Source organism: Tachysurus vachellii, chromosome 19, assembly GCF_030014155.1.
Source record: "Tachysurus vachellii isolate PV-2020 chromosome 19, HZAU_Pvac_v1, whole genome shotgun sequence".
Taxonomy (NCBI): Eukaryota; Metazoa; Chordata; class Actinopteri; order Siluriformes; family Bagridae; genus Tachysurus; species Tachysurus vachellii.
The window spans coordinates 5,187,769-5,208,170 of NC_083478.1; the positions used below are offsets into that span (position 1 = coordinate 5,187,769).

Here is a 20,402-nt window from a genome sequence, read left to right on the forward strand (position 1 = left end):
CTGAGCAGAGCTGAGCAGAGCTGAGCAGAGCAGAACAGGCACCAGCTTGACAGTGTTACTAAGGCATTTTGTCCACACTCTCTGATGAATGGCACTGTTGAAGGGAAATAGCTAATCAGCTGTCTGTAGGGACACATTATCCATCCGGCTTTCGACTTCCCTGGATGTAACTCACTCACTGACTGGAGCTTTGCTGTGTCTTCACCACCCTCACAAATGCCCCTCCCCGATGTCTAACTAACTGCCCTCCATCTCACCTGAGAGGAGCAGAGGACCTGTAACAACCCCCACCCCCAAAAATACTTCCACCTCTTCCTCCTCCTCCTCCTCCTCCTCCTCCTCCTCCTCTCTACTGTTCACCTGGACAGAGCAGGCACAAGACAAGGGACACACAATGGACTGCAGCTATGCTCTCAGCACTCAGATAGTGTTTGCTGCTTGATCTGCCTCTTTTTTTCGGAGAGGAGAGGAAAAGAGGAGCGCAGAGAAGAATTTGGAATCAGGCTCTCCAGGAGCGTCTACGAACTCAGCGGGAAAGAAGCCGGCCAAGTTTGTCAGGATGATATTGGGTAAGTTTCATCTGGGCATTTTTCTCTAGGTTCAACATTTGTATTGAATCCTTTCATGGTTTAAATGCATAGAACTATGAATCTCTCTCTCTCTCTCTCTCTCTGTCTCTCTCTCTCTCTCTCTACACACATGCACACACTCATTCACTGTCTGATTGAATAACTCCACAGTATTTGATAAGAGTGGCAGGGTGCTTGGCCCCCTGGCAAGTTTTCTTTAGGGTGAATGTGTTCTGGCAGTAAAGGTCATGGAGCCTGCGCTAAAATTTGGAGGTTTTGTCTGGTTTCACATTAACAATGGCAAAGAATTTACCTTGATTATTCTTTGAATAAGGTCCAAAATTATGCATCATCTCATGTCATATTTAAGGCTTCATACCAATTTAAAATGTCACGCTTTATTCACTGAATTGCCATGTTATTCATTTTATGACCATTGTACCTAATACCCAGTACCTAATAATCTGCATTAAATGACTGACACTTTATTAGGTATACCTAGTCTAGTAACTAATGAAATGCAAGGTCAGTGTATGTATGGTATCGACATGCCGGTTAATCATATCCTGGTGAACTACTGAGTGCTTGATTGAGATATTTTGCTAGAAGTTTCTAGCTGATCTGTAAGCTGAGATGTGTATATAGGAGCTGCATCTGTATGAACTCATACTCCCTGACTCATACTCTTGCATAAAACATGCATAATAACTATGCAAATCATATGCTATGGCCTTCATATGCCACCAGATCTCAACCCAAGTGAACAGCTATAGGAGATTTTCGAGCAGACGGTTAGACAGGACATCACATCAAAATATAAACTGAGTGAATAGCTTTCTGAAGATCAGTGTTCATCCTTCAGTACAGTTCCAGACACTTGTACTTTAACTTGAAGGTTCTTTCTTCTTTTTTTTTTTCGTAGATTTTTTTTTGTGCTCAACACCAAGCTAACATTTAATTAACATTTAAATAGAGTTCTTTTCCTTTAATATATCAGCTATTCTTATAAAATGATTCATAATGCTCACTTTGCTGGAACAGTTGTAAATATATTAGTATACCTGTAAACTTTATGTACCACACCACAGTTTTGAATATCGCTCTATTTATTACTGATGTGTACTGCAGTTACTGAGTCCATGTTTACATTATTGCATATACAGTAAACTAATAAAAAATATTATTGATCTGCAGCAACACTGTCACTCTTTAGCTTCCTTAAACAAAATGATCTCATTCACAGATTTTTCCTGTTTTGTTTTTTAATGATTTATTTGTTTACTTGACATGGTTGTGGGTGTGTGGGTGCTTTGTCCTGACCTGTACGAGTCTATACTGGATCCATATATAGTCCTGTTCCGGCTTTATTCTATTGTCGTGTGTACGCACCAGTGCAGACTGCTTTACTTTACGCATGCCTGGGCTAATTCAGCAGCGACGCTGCTACTTTCCTCAGGGCATGATTTTCAGAGAGCCGACTGTAATGATTATAGGGTCTGTGATGTGGTGTGTTTAAGACCGAGACGATCACAAAGACACACTTTTATTGAAGACTTCTGTTTCACTGGCTGTTTAGGGCAGGTGTTTGCTCAGTAATGGCAGGCTCTGGTGCCATGTTTGTGTTGACCTGGAAGTGTCCCTGAACTATCAGGATTTCTGTCATGCTTAACACATTCTGTCGAAGTCCAGCATCGGCTTTGTTTATAACATGCAACCACCTTTTCATTCAGTTTTCCATTCAGGTTTTTATGGTGCGTGTTTGTGTGTGTCTGTGCGTGTGTGTGTTAAATATATGTGTGGGTGTCTGTTTTCTGCTCTTGATGCTAGGATGCAGAACCTGATTTCATCCTCATTTAACAGACAGACGATAACAGATCCACTCCACACACACCACCAGACACAGAGGAAGCATTAGTGACTAGAGAGATGTGTTAATAGCATCATTAACCCTCTAATAACAGCTGTCCTCCTACAAGCTAATCACTCAGCATTGCTTCTTGCTGCATCTTACACTTATTTTTACTCCGTTCTAGTTGATACTGTGTAATTAGTGTTTAGCTAATACAAACACATACAGTACAGACCTACCTACAGTATATAACCCATATTGGTTATATTGCATGGGATTTTCTGACTGATGCAACCAGTTTTAACAGAGGGGCATACTATTAATTCAAGATTTCATTACAGAGAAGTGATCCTTATCTGAATTTGTACCTTTAGTGTTCCTGCCTTTGTAATTTATGTTCTGCTGTTTGCTTGATGCGTTGGCACGCTGCTATTCCCTCAGAGGCTCTTGTCATTGCAATGACCTTTAGAATGCCGACGCAGTCAGATCTCCTCCGCTGTGCCTTTTCACACTTCACGAAATACAAATGACCACACACACACACACACACACACACACACACACACACACACACTGTGTAAAGGTGCACTTGGGATATGGCAATGAATTTCTTAAATTCTGTCTCTCTTCACACTGTGTGTGTGTGTGTGTGTGTGTGTGCGCGCGTACTCATCGTCTGCATGAATTTTAAATGACCTTGAATAAATCCACTCATTATTCCCTACCCTCTACTCTGTTTCTCCATCACACTTCTTTTTCTGTTTTTCTAGCTGTCTCTTAAAAATGAGCAGGATGAGAAAGTTGGTCTGCTTGATTAAGATGAGAGTGTCAAGTTTGATTAAGGGACGTAAATTCACTACAGCGTGGCTTTCTCAGAAAACTCGCTTCCTCTTGCTTCCACTATCTCACGGTCTTTTTTTTATTCCCATCCAGACACTGAGTTGCCAGATTATTAGCTTACTGTATCTTAGCTCTGTCAAATAACTATAGATTTAATTTTATCACACATTAATAAGTCACTGAGGGCACAGTGGCTTAGTGGTTAGCACGTTCGCCTCACACCTCCAGGGTTGGGGGTTCGATTCCCGCCTCCGCCTTGTGTGTGTGGAGTTTGCATGTTCTCCCCGTGCCTCGGGGGTTTCCTCTGGGTACTCCGGTTTCCTCCCCCGGTCCAAAGACATGCATGGTAGGTTGATTGGCATCTCTGGAAAATTGTCCGTAGTGTGTGATTGCGTGAGTGAATGAAAGTGTGTGTGTGTGTGTGCCCTGTGATGGGTTGGCACTCCGTCCAGGATGTATCCTGCCTTGATGCCTGATGATGCCTGAGATAGGCACAGGCTCCCCGTGACCCGAAGTAGTTCAGATAAGCGGTAGAAAATGAATGAATGAATGAATAATAAGTCACTGTGTAATAGTACAGTAGACCATACAGTATGTGGATGCTTTATCAGTGCCTTTCTTCCACATAGACCAGTGGAAAGCAACCATCACGGCCAACACAGGACAGCCATATGGTGGTTTCCATAAGGTGGTATTTGACCAACATTGAGGTGTACAGATAGAGATTAGAGCTAATCGCTATACATAAAGAACGTGTTGTCATCCTGTAGCCTCTGGTGGACTGCATTCTAGACGCAGACCCAGTGAAGTATTTTTATGCCACAAACAAGATACTGTTGCAGAACTGATACTAGTGTCAGTAGTTCAGCTACTAGGATTTTCTACTCCGATTTATGTCTATTATTTACCTGAAGGCAGCTCATCGTACTAGAGACTATCTGCACAGCTAGAGACATCACACATAGGTGTGTCATTTTACACCGTCTGGCCTAAAGATTTGTGAAATAACGACGTGGTGTTTAAAGACAAAATGCATATTATCTTATCAGTTTAGAGTCCATAGTCGGTAACGAGGTGTCACTGTGAAACAAAACATAACCACTTTGAATGATTGTTTGGTTTCATAGTGATAATTACTCTTGGTTAAGCATTAAAAGCTGATTCTTGTCACTTTTCAATCATGTTAGAAGCTTATCCTTTGTAAGCAAGGAATTTTATATGACTGTAGTGTTTTACATGAACACAGCTGTAGCTCTTCATCAGTGTCTCAGTTATATTGAGCTGTTTAAATAATGCTGCCCTACACACACACACACGCACACTGTTGTTGTGAGAATGCTCGTCTGCCAAAGAACGAATGAAGTTCCATCATTTAATTCTGTTTATACTGTACGAAGGACTGCTCGGCGATCACGGTGGGACAATAAATTATAATTTTAAATAAAGAATCAAAGATCGCTTTGATCTTGGGAAATCGTTTGTGGCATTTAGGCACAGTGCTCAGGGTTAACTGTTGTGTTATCTGTCTTTCTGTCTATTTGTCTCTGAGAGTTTATGTTCATTGCAGACACATCTGTCTCTATAATGCCTGTTGATTTTCTGCTCATCAGTCTATCAAAGACAGTCTCTCTCTCTCTCTCTCTCTCTCTCTCTCTCTCTCTCTCTCTCTGTCTGTACCATCAGCTCTCTGTGGAGGTCAGACAAGAAGGCAACAAAAGTGTGTATTTTGTTCAGTAAGCTTTTTTTTTTTTTTTTGCCTCCCTTCCTTCTGTCCCTTCTTTGTTTTATCCTGACACAGCGATTATGAATTCTGCTCACAAAACCTGACTACAGCTTAGCATACTCATCTACATGGCCAAGTCCCAACTCAAATTTAACACAGATCTAGACCATACTTACATCCATGCTGTGCAAATCTTCAAAAAGCATGATTCAAATTATACACCGGCCTGCAAATCTCCTTACTGCCAAATACATGCATATTAAAAGTTGTGTATTCATTTCTGACATGATCTTCTTAGCTGTTCTCAATGCAGAATTCTCTTTTGTATGTATAACCTTTCCAGCTTAAGCCACAGCAAGTAGATCTGAAAAGAATGGCATTTGCATGCTCTTACTCTGCATAATAAATGTTTTTTTTTTTGTTTGCTTTCTTTGCATCTGCTTCTGAAATTCATGCACATTTGCTTGGTTTAATATGCAGCACACCCAAGGTGGGCTTCAACTTCCTGTTAATGGAGGGAATAAATTATTGTAGACCTTCGTTCTTATTCTGTAATTAACATCATAACATTTATGCAAAGAATCGCTCCTTTGCTCTGTAACCAAACTGTCAATTCGGGGAATATGAGGCAATAAATTATTGAAAGATAAAAAGGAAGAAAATGCATGTTTACAATTCTACACATAGTGAATGTGTGTGATTTTTTTCAGGCACATAATGTTATTCATAATGATTATTCATTCATAAGTGTCCCTGATGCAGTCTAAATCATTTCATCCTCACATCCAGGTCAAGTAATGATAATCATAATCATATGGCGTCTCAATTCATACTTATGCATCACTCATTTACGAGGGGTGCCAAAGTTTTTGAGTGGATCTGAATTCGACTGAGAAAAACAGTTAATTCACAGAGTAAAATATTTCTATCAAATAAATATTGTAGCATCACTGAGTGAAGATAATTTGGATACCGATGATCCCCTGGAGTGTCCTTGTTCCTTTTATGATTAGCGTCTTGGCTCTTTTGGACTTAGCATTCTTTCTTAGCGTAGCAATGTGTTGCTTGTTTTTATCGTTGTAGTAACCTCTGTTTATATGGGTTGCTGTCATGTTCTGCAAGCACTGAACTTCTCATGTTGTGTTCGATATTTAAGAAGTTGCAGCATTTAAACAGCATTTTTAATAGAGAGCTAGGAAGGAAGATAGGAAGAGCAAAGGGGGTAAAGGAAGGAAGGGGGGCAGAGGGGTAAAGGAAGGAAGGGGGGCAAAGGGGGAAGGATGGAAGGAAGGAAGGGCAAAGGGGAAATGGAAGGAAGGGCAAAGGGGAAATGGAAGGAAGGGCAAAGGGGAAATGGAAGGAAGGGCAAAGGGGAAATGGAAGGAAGGGCGAAGGAAGGAACAAAGGAAGGGCAACGGAAGGAATGAAGGAAGGGCAAAGAGGGAAAGGAAGGGCAAAGGGGCAAAGGAAGGAAGGAAGGGCAAAGGAAGGAAGGAAGGGCAAAGAGGGGAAAGGAAGGGCAAAGGGGGAAAGGAAGGAAGGAAGGGCAAAGGAAGGAAGGAAGGGCAAAGAGGGGAAAGGAAGGGCAAAGGGGGAAATGAGGAAAGGAAGGATGAAAGGAAGGAAGGGCAAAGGGGTAAAGGAAGGAAGGAAGGAAGGAAGGAAGGAAGGAAGAAGGGAAGGAAGGAAGGGCAAAGTGGGAACGGAAGGAAGGGCAAAGGGGGAAAGGATGGAAGGAAGGGCAAAGGGGAATAGAAGGAAGGAAGGGGGAAAGGAAGGGCGAGGAAGGAAGGGCAAAGGGGGAAAGGCTATGAAGGAAGGAAGGAAGGAAGAAAGGGCGAATTAAAGACAAGGAAGGAATGGTGAAGAAAAAAACGACGAAGGAAGGAAGAGCAAAGGTGGGGAGGAAGGAAGTGCATTTTTCAGTGCCGGCAAAACTGAATTGCTTTCTCTAACATGCAGTAGTCTCCCACGTTTCATGGCACTGTGCTCATGGCACTGACTGAATGCCTTTCCATATTGTATGCCTTTGACATCTTAGTGTAATCTTCACACTGTACTGTCTCACACACCATCTCGCATGTTATGCCTCGCTGGCTGACTGACTGCTGTCTGGGTGTCAGACGTTAGTCAATAGCTGGTGTAATAGACACTAATGAAATGGCAATAAGTGGAGCTTTGGGAGGGAGGAATGTGTTACACAATGTGAGAGGCCTGGGAGGGTGTGCTATACTGTAGCACTGGAAGGTTTCTACCACACACATACACACACACACACACAAACGCACACAGAGGCCAAGTATTGTGCCTGTCCTGCCTGCTTGAGCTCTTTAATGCTTTAACTGTAGTGCGTATGAGTGCCAGGTGTCCAATAGAGCAGGCCAAAGAGCCTCATCCTCAGAGGGATCAAATCTCATGGAGCATTTACTGCGAGAGTGCACTGTTGTGTATTGTTGAATGTACACACACACTATAAGGGACATTGTGTGAGCATGCAGCGTTCGGTCTGGAAAAAGGACGCTATGTTTGCTTTCTGTAGAAAAGCTCAGTAAACAAATGGATCATCAGCACCTGTGACTCAGTAACCAGACAGACAGTTCAGTAGAACGCTTATGAAATGTGCCAATCTGGATGGACGATAAACACAGAAGTGGACACAAGCAGTCAGACATATTTATCAGTGGATTCAGACCAAACAGCTGACAAGGCAGAATGGCAGAATAAATGATGGCAGTGAAATTTTGGGAAACAATAGATTGCATCCTCATACAAGGAGATCTAAAAATTGCTCTGCATTTCCATGGAGAATTACTTTGTTGTGTCCTAATGGCTTCCAGAAAGGATTTTGCAGCATAAAAAAAGAAAAAAGATCAATTCACAGTGAAACCCTGCAAGGTCACTACATGTGGCTACGCAAGATGGGAAGACAGGCAGAGAAGCAGGATGACATATTATAGAGACGAGCATTGATCACATGAGCAATATAGTACACTTTTGTATGTTGTGTGCATTTGGTTCATAAAAATGCAATTTTGGGGCTAACTGTAAGTATAAAATACAAGGCAGAATCAATACAAAGCCTGCAGTATATTTTTGAATGCACAGTCTGACTCATGCATATGAGAGAGCCAGTAGGGAGCAGTGCTGAATAAACTCCTAACAAGATCACAGAATGGCAATCAGGCGTGACCCTGATTTTTACTTATTTTTGATAATTACTTTATTTTTTACTGAGACCATGAATCTACATAGTCATCTTTGTTTCAGTTTCAGGGTACAGACAACAAAATCTGCTGTTTGAAAAACAAGTTTAAAGGATTAAGACCAAAACTGCTATAAAGGATGATTTATTAACAAGCATTACCAAGTGAGTTATGAGGGTTAGGTTCAGACCTGCCCTCAGCTCTGTGAGTGCTGCTGCTGAAAATGATAGCATACATTTACATCGTACATTTACATTTTGATCCTGCGCCAGGGTTGGCTAGAAGGTAGCTTTTTCGGCATCGGCGTGGTGGACCTGTTATAAGCGTCTGGTATGTACACCTGTCTTCCACTCCTTCCTGCTTCCCCTGTATGTCCTCCCTCCTACTGCTGGCTTAAAGCAGAGGATGTCAGGGACCATGCAGAGACGTGCCCCAGCCCTGAGGAGAGAGAGGGTGTGTGTGTGTGTGTGTGTGTGTGTGTGAGAGAGAGTGTGAGAGGTGCTCTAGGCTGACACGGCTAGCCAGGTGCACTGGTGCACTAGGAAATTATCCACAATCCAGTGCAGTTTAAAGGCCAATAATTATGGATCAATGTACAGGAAAGTGTTTGAAGACCCATTCAGGCATGTGACCAGAAATCAACCTACATTTAGCTAACTAGCATTAGATATCAGGGATTATTTGACTTTGGTCCCTGAAATCTCTGTTCACATGTTTAACACAATTCTGTTCTGTGGTTGCTGTAAATTTGATTATAGAGTTTATTATTGTGACCAAAATTAGCACAGTATTATTACAGTTTAATATCTTGCAGATGTTCCACAATTTTATTTATAACTAAAAAAAGAATGAGATCTTGGTCATTAATACATTAAAAACTAGAATCTCTGGCATAGATACAGTATAAGATCAATAAAACACATTAGATAGCACTGTTGTTGGAAAATAATCAGCATCCCGGTGGTAACGCTCCTTAGTTTTTGTGTCTGGTCACATCACACTACCATGTTTTATTATAAATGTGTCTAAATTATCACTGTATGCATCACCAGCAAAGATGATGAATGAAATCTGATTTATATATTAAACTTGTATAGAGAGAAATTAACCAGGAAATGGGACAAGTCATCTGCTTTTTTCTCTAAATGTACTATGAAGACAGCAGAAAATTGGCAGTTTTCTTAAGTATAAAAAAAACTGAAACCGGAAAGTTTTGCATCTCCCAGACTTTGAAAAGTGAGAATAGTCTAAAAACAATGTAGAGTTTCATTGTTTCAGCTCATGTCAAGCTTGTGAGTGTAACTGGAGTAAACACAACCATAAACTGAAGATGTTTTTGATCTCGTTTTATAGCCACATCTCTTTTGTCTCTTGTGTTCAGAAAGCTCCTAAATGGTTTACTAAAGTGTTTAGCAAACCTGCTGTGATGCATCTCTCGTTTATCCACTCCACATGGTGGCTGTTAACACATTTGGTGAATTTCATGATGACAAGTAACAAAGAAACAAGCCATTTTCATAAAATTAGCTTGCAAAATGGAGGTGAGATGCAGCTCTGGGCTGAGATGAGAGAAAACCGACAAAGAAAATATGCTTTTAGGAATCGAACCATGTTAGGAATCTACTAATCCTAGCAACACATTTATAAAAGTGAATTGTTTACGCAGTGAATTGAAGTATTTTCTGCTTTTCTTCTAAAGTAGAACATGTATACACTTAATGGATACTAAAATTGCACATTCAGGCACTTTTTCCAAACAGCCAATTATGTAGCAGCACAGTGTATAAAATCATATAGATACATGACAATAACAGCTAATGATCACATCAGCCATCGGAATGAGGATTTTGATGGTTTAAGCTACCAGTTCAATTCAGTTGTTTTGTATTGCAGCTTTACAGGACTATATAAATTCAGAATATAAATGATTCATTTAAATTCATCCCTAATGGGATAACGATGGCAAGCAAAAACTCCCAGAGAAAACTGCTGACTTTCACATACATCTGTCTCTAGGGTTTATATAGAATACTGTGAAGAAAAAAAATCCATCCATTCAGAAGAACAGGAGGCTAAGGCTACAGCTTATGTTAGACTGCTGATCAGAAGGTTGTGAGCTCAAATCCCAGGACCGAGGCCCTTAACCCTCAATTGCTCAGTTGTATAAATGAAATATACTGTATGTAAGTCGCTCTGGATAAGGATGTGTTCCAAATTCCATATATGTAAAATTTGAAAAACATCACAGGTATGTAGATGTTCCTAATAAGTGGACAATGAGTGTATTTATTGTGTGGTAGCAATTAAAAAGCGTTTTGTGGATTCTGCGCTTCTGTTGTTCTTATTCCATATGTAAGTATTTCAGTCCTGGGTGAAAGGAATGATTTGGCTCTGCAGCACCCCAATAATCACAGCACAGACAGTGCCACACATCTTCATTAAAGCATTAGCTGTGGGAGATGGATCCTGCTCTCTTTTTTTCACCCCTCCGCCTCCGCTTCATCCACTCCTTTCTCTCTTCCTGTCACATCCATTTAGACTACTCTCTCACTTTGGACACACGTTAAAACAAAGTTACAATACACCAACACTCGGAGACATCTGCCATCCAAGCTGTACATTTGTGCCCTCGACGTGCATCAGTGCCTCTGCAGGCCGCCGACTCGAGGCAGAACAAATTAAGGTCACAGCAGGCAGTGGACATCTTATAAAATCTGACCTAGACTGGCTCTCTACTACCAACCTGATCCTCTCTAACCAAACACCAGATCAACACGCAGCTTCACCATGTTATCTGTGTCACTGTAAGACTCTCAGAGGTTATTTATATATAACCCCCAAACCCCACTAGAGACCAAAATGCTCCTTGTTCTTTGCCCAGTGATGAAAGGTGATGATTGTGTCTTTGACTATAAAGGACAGAAAATTGGGATGATGGATGCCCAGTGATGTGGTGGGTTATTGCAACACTGAGCCTGGGCTTTGATATCAGACAGAGAAAGAGAGTGAGAGAGAATATTGACTCTGAATGGTACAGAATTGGAATGACTCATCCAGCATCTTTGTAAAGTACTGCCGCTGTGTTTTGAGCCTATTTCAGTCACAGCTCTGGGATGTATTTAATCTACTTCATCCGGAAAGTTTAAGACACTTTCTCCAGAATGTCTGTTTGTTTTCACAGCATCTATAAGATCACTGCATTAATAGTGAAATGAAACCAACAGAGAAAACAAACTGTATCCAGAGTACACACATGCTGAGTGACTATCATGCACCTTCAAATGGATGGATTGGGTCTTAGCACCTTTGCTGGGGGTGGATGTATCAGACAAACCTTCCCTCAAGGGCAGTATCTAATTTTGCCTGAGTTTGCATGGCTATGAAATCTATAGCTGTTAGTAGGATGACCTTCACAGCATGGAGCCTAAGACACCAGAGAGAGAGAGAGAGAGAGAGAGAGCGAGAGCTGATCTACTGCGTTATGTCTATAAGTATCAAAAAACAACATACACTGACAAGAAAACCCTAAATGTAACTAAAAACAAACACAATTTTCAGAGAAAAATAAATCATCTTCTATAAACATATACACTAAATGTTTTTTGGAAGCTCCTCGGAAAGTTCATCTGGTTGACACTAGTGGTGCATTGGGACTGACACAACAAACAAATCAGAAAGCTATTTTTATGTTCATAAACAGTGACATTATTTAACAATGACCTTTCTTCATTCATCATTAGTATCTGCCTGATCAGTGTCATGGTGGTTTAAATTAGTCAAAAATTGGTTTGTGTTTTTTTGAATATAATTAGCTAGATTTCTTCGATTTGATATTTAGTCATAATAAAATAAAATAAAAAATTAATAAAAAATTAAGTGACTGATGAAGATAGCTACACTTTTTAGTTCTGCAGACATCTATGGATACTGTAACGAAACAAGGTAATGAGCACGTGCTTATCATTTTTTTTATATGATCACGATTCATTTGTTTCTAGAGGTAGTGGGAGTAAATGTAGCGTGCATGGTGCAAATTCAGCATGTAACAAGGTCTCTGCTCACTTTGGGGGATTTCCATCAGGTCGTATTGTCGGAACTGCGTTTCATCTTTTAAAATCAGTGACCTTTCAAATAGTCTTTTTTTCAACTATGTGCTCTGTGTTCTTTCTAGTATTGATGTGCCATTCTCACCTTATATTATTTTTCCTTTTCTTATTTCTCTCTCTCTCTGTCTCTCTCTGTGTTTCTCTATTCACCCTCACCCTTCTCTTTTTTTGTCAGAAACAATCAGTGGATTTTCCAACTGACTACCCAGCACTGCCGCAATCACAGACATGGGTAGATCTGTGGAGGGAGGGCAGAGAGAAAGAGAGAGAGAGACCAAGAGAGAGAGAGAGAGAGAGAGAGAGAGAGAGAGAGAGAGAGAGAGAGAGAGAGAGAGAGAGAGAGAGAGAGAGAGAGAGAGAGAGACCGAGAGAGAGAGAAAGCGAGGGAAGGGGGGGTGGGGTGGCTGAAAAGAGAAATGAAAGCAAAAAGGAGACTGTTTTGAATTGAAGTCCATCTCACCAGTGTGTCAAATCTGTCTTTCCTTTTGCCCTGTACTGAAATGATAGTGATGCAGAATTGCATTCCATCACTGGGAATAGGAAAGAGAACATACTGTTCATGTCTTGTCTCCTGCCTGCTGGCTATACACATCTGTCTGGTCATTAGGCTAATTTCACTAGATGTCCTAGGTCCTCCAGCATGGAAGTGTCTTGAATTTCGATGACCAAATGAATCCATGCATCCAGCCCACCCAGCTGCATGACCTCTGAGATGAAATAAGCTGTCTATTTTGCTGCTCCTGCTTGCAGATCTCAAAATAGCACTGGGACAGGTGAAGACGAGATGGAATATGAGCAGGCAAAAGGGGGAATTAATGGGAAAAACACACTCAGAGGGTTATTTTATATATATAAAATGTAATGTATATATAATATGTATATGTGTGTGTGTCGTGCATATTGATTATCATTACATAAAATAAACAACTGCTTCCACAAAGGTTAGTGTTCTTTTAGACAAGCTTGCTAAACTGGCTAGAGATCAGGGATGCAAATAAATTATTTCGATTGAACAGACAATCTGTTCTAAACAGATACAGATACAAATTAGAACCGGAAATCTCAAATGGTTGAGATTAGAGGGTGGGCACAGGCCTGGGATCCTACAGGAAGCAAACAACGATAACATCAGATACGGATGAAAGTCTATTTCATTCATCCTACCTGTCTGGCCAAGGCTGCAATAATTTCAATTAAGCCTTTCATTTGTTTATAGTTTGGAAACCTTTTTTTTTAATTAAAAAAATACTGAGGCTAAGAAAATTCTACTGACAGTTTCTGCTGCTATTTCTATTTGTTTTCAGTGTTTCTGGTTAGAATATTCATATTTTAATTAAAAAAAATCCCTAATGGAGAGAAATGTATTTCATTAAAGCACAAACATATAAACATTTATGTGAAAGACATCTTGTATTAGAGTGTAAAATTTGGCTCTCTACTCTTAATCCAGGTTTAATGTAAGAAATTATTGATATTGTGGCAAGATTAGTGTAGAAAGGCCAGAGAGAGAGAGAGAGAGAGAGAGAGAGAGAGAGAGAGAGAGAGAGAGAGAGAGAGAGAGATGGCTGGTGTCTGCTTGGTACATTTGGCACAGTCAGAAGACCCCTTTGGTTATCACCTATTACTCTCGCATCAAGGACTATAACCATGCTTTAATGCCATGCTGAGAGATGTAAAGTGAAAGATGCAGAGTAGAGCTTTGACCGCTTTACAAGTGCCCATGCCTCAAAAGCAAAAATACTAGCTCATGAATCCTCTCAAATCTGTCAGATGTGCCCTGAATCAGCACATGGAAGTAAAACACCTGAGTATTATTCACAAATGTTTCCATTAAATTCTATTTCTGCTTTCAACACTTTCTCCATAAAACTGAATGTCCTCTGAAACATACTGTAACAATACAATACATGTTTCCGACCATCCATCCCTTTCTATTTAAAGGACAATTCAAATGACCAGAGCACTGGCTATGTTCCTGCATTTACATACTGCTCCTGAGTATGGCTTTATATTAGTCTCTGATCATAAAGAGAATGGCTTAGCCTAGCATCTGGTCTGATTGTCTAGTCTGAGGAATGCATGTTGGAATATGGCAGATTGCTTAGTAGATAAGGGTAGGATCACTTAATATGGTTAAAAGAACAGTAGAATAGGTTGATTGAAATTGGGGAAAATCTTTAGCTAAGGTTGGAATGGGGTAGAATGGTTAGATCGGGGTAGAATGGTACAACATAAACATTGTCAAAGAAAACCCTTAGTTTAGTTTACTGCCTTTTTATGTAAAGGTATGGACAGGCATTTGGTATATTGCACTGTTTTATTTGCATTCTAGCTGATACAACAGTCAGCCAGTATACAGTACTGCTGTATTTTTGCAGACAATCCTCTGATAAATTACACTAGAGCCTGTTGCACATTTTCTGATTATAAACTATAGTCTGTGACAATTTCTGTACAGCAATTATGTCCTCCTGATAAAATATTTAGGTTTAGACTTGTGCTTTCTTGAAACTGGATAAATAAATAAGATTATAAATCAAACAAGCATTTTAATTCTGGAACCATTTCGCAGTGATCTGGTTGGTATTTTTTGTCATAATGAATGAGCTTTTTTATTGCAAATCCCTGACTTGCATACTTATAATGTTAACATGTGGCTTAACATACTGTTAAATTTATGTTTATTTACTTCTTCCTTACTGTTCTTAATTTAACACTTTTATTTCCATATGAGGGATGGATGAATTGGATTGGACCGGGTGTTTTGGCTGTAGTTAGGTTGGGTAAGATGCATTAGACCGGGGGAGAAAATGTAAACATCTGGTTAATTTGGTGTACGGTGGTTGGATTAGGTAAGACTGATGTGGGATTAATAGATTTGTAAGGATAAAGACTTGGGTTGGATGGATGTACTGAGTCAGAACTGAGTAGGATGCTTGGATTGTATTAGTCTAGTTGAGGGAATTTAGGGTTGAATTATTTCAAGATGGTTGTATCATAGTTGGTCTGGATTAGACTGATTAACAGATTAAATAGAATAGTTTCGTTAAACTGGGATTGGACTGTTTGGGTTGGAAGGGAGAAGGATTGGTTGGATTGGTTTGGGCAAATGTAGCACCTATGAACCCAGCACAATTTTATCAGTCCATTATCAGGGGTTATGGAGAAGAAGACATAAGTGTAAGCGAAAGTGAGATACTTGTAGAGTGGAGAGCTAGGGAGAGATCGAGAAGCTGAAGAAGAAGAAGAAAAGAGGGAGGGCTGATATGGGATGCAGGACACGTGGAGGCTGGATAACCATCTTTTCTGCAGCTTTTCTCTTCAGTGTGTTTGCTCAATCATCATTTACTGCAGAGGCTCAAAGATAGAGTTAGAGAAAGAGTACAGGGAACTGTGAAGGGGTGGTGGGTGGGGGGGATAGTGATGCAGAGAGGATGAAGTGTTGGGGGGTGTCCGGATATGCAGGCAGGCAGTGAGCACTGCTGCAGAGCTGACGCAGAGAGCCAGGTGTGTGTGTGTGTGTGTGTGTATGTGTGTGTCATGAAGGCAACAACAACCATGCAGTATATGTCAGTAGAACTGTTTCAATGTGTCTGTTGTACTCTACTGGGTAAAAGGTAGACCACCTTATGAAATCAAAACTCCCAGTGACTGTCTCCTGGACTGAATACTGACCCAGATGATATCAGCTGCCAGTCAGCAGCTCACAGATGAACTCCTGACTCTTTTACGTGCTAACACAATGCCACATTCAATCAGGCATTTGTATAGGAGAGGGAGGGCAGCGCACACATTGAAAAAGAAATCATAACAACAAGAAAGAATCAGCATCACTTCATTGCTCTCTCTTAGTCAAACTCTAATTTTCACTGCTCTTAGGAGACGAAGAAAGGGGAGACGAGAAGAGAAATTAAGCGTGAGATGGAATCTAGGTGTAAACAATGACAGTGTGTAAACTAACTCGGTATTCGATCTCTATTTTGTCCTTCCTGTCCTGTTTTTTTTTTTTCAAACGGTATATCAAGCCAGCTTATGTAACGAGTGTGCCAGCATGCATTTCTAATATGTTTGCATACACTGCTGCAGTTGTTCTGGCGTTATGGCTCAGCATGTGTGCAGCAGGAAGCGAAACAGAATGCATACACTCAAGGTTAAATGAGAACGTTATCCTTGTGGGTGGGGGGTGGGGTGAGGATCTGTTTTTTAGAGGGTATGAAGAAGCAAAGAGAAGGTCTATTTATAGACTATTGCCTTCTGCTAGGAACCGTGTATTAATGGAAGTGAAACGCAAACTCAAGGGCTCATATGCACAACTGTATTCCCCCTCAGATATATGAAGTGACAAAGCTCTGCAACTTTCTGCCAAGCGAGCAAGGATTCCCAGTCTGCTCAGGATCCTTTATCTTACATGCTGGCTGTGGGGTGCTTACTTTCAAAGATGTGTTTCAGGGCCAACCTAGATTGGCTCTGTGTTTTTAAAAAAAACAACAAAAAAAAGCATACACACACACACACATGCACCCACCCACACAAATATCCCCCAGCATTTTGTGCTTTACAGAAAAATGTTGAAACCTCACTGTCACTTTTTTTCTTGGCTAAATGATTTATCTCTCAAAGAAATTCTGTGTTATTATAACATTTTTTATATAAAAGAAAAAGCAACGTAAAATGCCCTTACTGCATGCAATATAAAACTGACTTGTCATTTGTGGCCATATACCAAGAAGAAGTGACATTCATTTGGTCCAGTGCACTTAGCAAGATTGGACTCAAGCTAATAGAATAGACACACATACACAGACTGGCATCTTGTGCCAAGGACTCATTTGTCAACCAGATACATATTAATAAAAGACAACCTGCTTCTTAAAATAAGGACAAAACTTTATACTCTTTTCTGTGATTCATAAAATTCTGTGGATTATGTTGACTTGCGTTGTAATTAACTTTATTTTTCTGATCAACAATGTTGGACTCTCAAGCTTCCAGAAAGTACTTATAGCCAGAGCAGGAGGGGATTGTGTTACCTGTGGCACTAACTGTTATCTGTAAAGGAATCTCTGTCTCCGCCTCTTAGATGAATTTGGGTAGTCCAGCTATTTGTGCTGAATGATAGGATTTCATACCTGAAGGCAGGAGGCATTCAGGAGGTGGGTGGGAAAGAAAAGATGGCCATTGTTTTGTCTGGGTGTGCACTCCTGACTTTTAGAAGTTAGATGAGACGATTGGGGGAGGGTGGGTGGAGGTCAGAGAGATGAGAAAAGCCTGCAGGCGAATCTCAGCCAGGTGGAAGAAGGGGTTGAAGGAGTGGCTCTGTTCCACAACAATGATCAAGGATGGAATGTTTCTGTCGCTTGTGCAGGGAAAAGGAATTCAAAAATGGCTCAAGTTTTTGAAGCATGAGGAAAAGCAAGAGATAAAACAGGAGAGTGGAGCTGTAACTATTGGATCTGTAACCGAAGCAGATCAATCATAAATTTATAGTTATCCCAGTGAGCAAGTAAAAATTCAAATGGACTGCCCAGTCCTATGTTTTGTTCCTGATACTAAAAAAGATAGTCATCCCTGCATGCTAATTAATCCACCTACAGTAATCCAACCCTTCTCTTGATGTGTACAGTACACCAGAATTCTTTTCTTTTTTGGTTGTTGAACCAACACTAGTTATTTGCCACTGTGTAAATAGAATATTGCTGGTCACTCTCACAATCTCCACTGAGTAGCTATAATGACAATGTGTGAATAAACTGCACAGGTTCCTAAACACACTCTTTCTTTGACATGGATCATTCTCATTTCACAGTCAGTGAAACGCCTTGAGCTTCACAGCAGACTCCAGGCTTCACTGAGTCAATCAGATGAGCCTTACAGCTAAGAACAAGCAGTAGCTAAAAGCAGATAATCTTACCAGCCAAGCTGTCCGCCTGCCAAACTCAGATCATTTGGAAGACAGAATAAATGCTGAAATAATGACAGATAGTTGAGTATCATTAACTGTAAGGAAGTAGGTAGAGAGAAGGAAGTATGGAAAAGTAATAATATATTATGTGGAAGTTAATGCAGAATAATTAGAATATGTATTTGTTGCTTTTACAGCACTTTAGCATGGTTTGGGTCCATGGTATTTTCTTGAACAGTTAAAACATGGCACCTACACAATAAAGGTATTCACTGTAATACATACTGGTACCTTGAGGCCATGAAATATAAAACTGGTGTGTACGTGTATGAACTCACACACGGGTTTGCTTATACAGTACAGTGCATGTTGGGTTGTGCTGAATACATCCCGTGAGGTATACAATTATACAATTGTTACTATTTAATATGTTTTATATTAAAATAATATACTACTGTTAAGGTTATATGTATAATAATCATGTAATAGCTGTCACAGTGATACCAAATTTGCTTTAAGTTAATTGTGATCACTACTCTCATGTTAAATACTTATAATAATTATATAATATATCTCATATAATTACATATAAATAAAACCACACATCACCTGGCTATGCAACCCAGTGAATAATTATCTTTCATCTCTTGGCTACTTATTGTTAAAACCACCAAACCTCACATGCCAATAAAACCAAACAGATTGTGCTTTGTGCCAAATCTGACTCGACATTAATGCATTAACAAAAGCTTCATTGCTAAAACTCTAACTGTATAATCAGAGCATGTTCCAAGTTGTTATATTTTCTTGTGTGGACCTGTCTCTAGTGTATATCACTGGCCAGTGCACGATGCACTGCTTTGCTCTGAATTCCTGAGATTGAAGGAAATAGACTCTGAAAAACATAACAAATGCCACCAACGTTGCTCCACACTGGTGCGAGGGAGACAGAACTACTCTCAATGTAGCCTAGATCAGAGATAAGCAACCCTTATCAGATTTATCAAAAGATTAAAGTATGCATCTGCTTCTAAACTTGGGAAACACAAGCAGAACCTATGATTGGGCGCAACACAAGGACGGCATAGATGTGGAAAACACCTGTAAACTTCTAAACATTGCTTAGCTTAGGGCAGCTTCCTAAAGCTTGTGTGCAGGTGGCCTGTATGCCAGGAGACAGACTCAACACTTATTTAACAGAGAGACAGACTGGTAATTAAAGCCTTACTGTCTGGATTCACCTACTTACAAGATCAAGCCTCAGTTCTCAGTGGGGACTTTTGAGTTGCAGTCATGTTATTATCTCTCCAGGATATCATTACACACCTAATCTGCATACTATATATTATTTCATCCACATATATGTGGGTGTTTGCAGCCCAAATGTCTTAAAATAGCATCCGTGTTGCTATATGTGCTAGTCTTTTTGAGTACGAGACAAACCCAGGAAATGTAGAGATCTGCTTGATGTTTTACAGGGATGTTTTTTCTAGGTTTGCTTTCAGCACACTGAGACTTTGAGAAAGGGACTGCAGCAGATTTTACTGTTCAAAATCTTTTTTTATTTTTTTATTTTAATGTTTTGTTGACGTTTTTTGTAGAAGGAATACATGAATTATAGGGATTTCCTTTCACGATATGCCTCAAAAAGGCATTAAATCAAGATAAAAAATAGAGAAATTACAGCACTGGTAAATTACGTCAGAGCCATTGTGATGCAGCATCTCATGTAGGTATATAATTTGTAGTGACATTTACAATTTACAGGTCTGTCAGTGTGCACAGACACACATTTTATATCTTGCTGTCTATTTTTTGCTCTCTCTCTCTCTCTCTCTCTCTCTCTCTCTCTGTCTCTCTCTCTCTGACTTTCAAATACACACACATATACACACACACAGAAGAAACCCTGTACATGGATTTGTGCTGGGATTAAAGACAAACATGCTGAGACTCATTCTGCTCTCAACTGCGCTTCAGGCTTCCTACTCATTTTCAAACCCATTCACTTACCTGCAGGCACTGAACTCTATTCACATGGAACTCGTAGATGAAATTATGTTGAAGAGGCAGCAAACTATTTACAGTCCAACCTGCTTCATCTAGAATCATTCATCATATACTCCAGAACCTGACTCTAGAGGTTTACTGTGTACCAGTGAAATACGATCTGCTTCTTAAAGTTTTAAGCAATTTAAACAACAGGGAGC

General features: G+C 40.1%; 1 protein-coding gene across 1 annotated transcript in view; it reads left to right on the plus strand.

Moving 5' to 3' along the window:
* The window catches only part of znf385a (zinc finger protein 385A), a 56,739-nt gene continuing 36,337 nt past the window's right edge, over positions 1-20,402 (plus strand). The window contains exon 1 of the mRNA XM_060894157.1: positions 1-569. Within this exon, the coding sequence (XP_060750140.1) occupies positions 560-569 (10 nt within the window). The 5' untranslated portion in view covers positions 1-559. The remainder of the gene's footprint in view (positions 570-20,402) is intronic.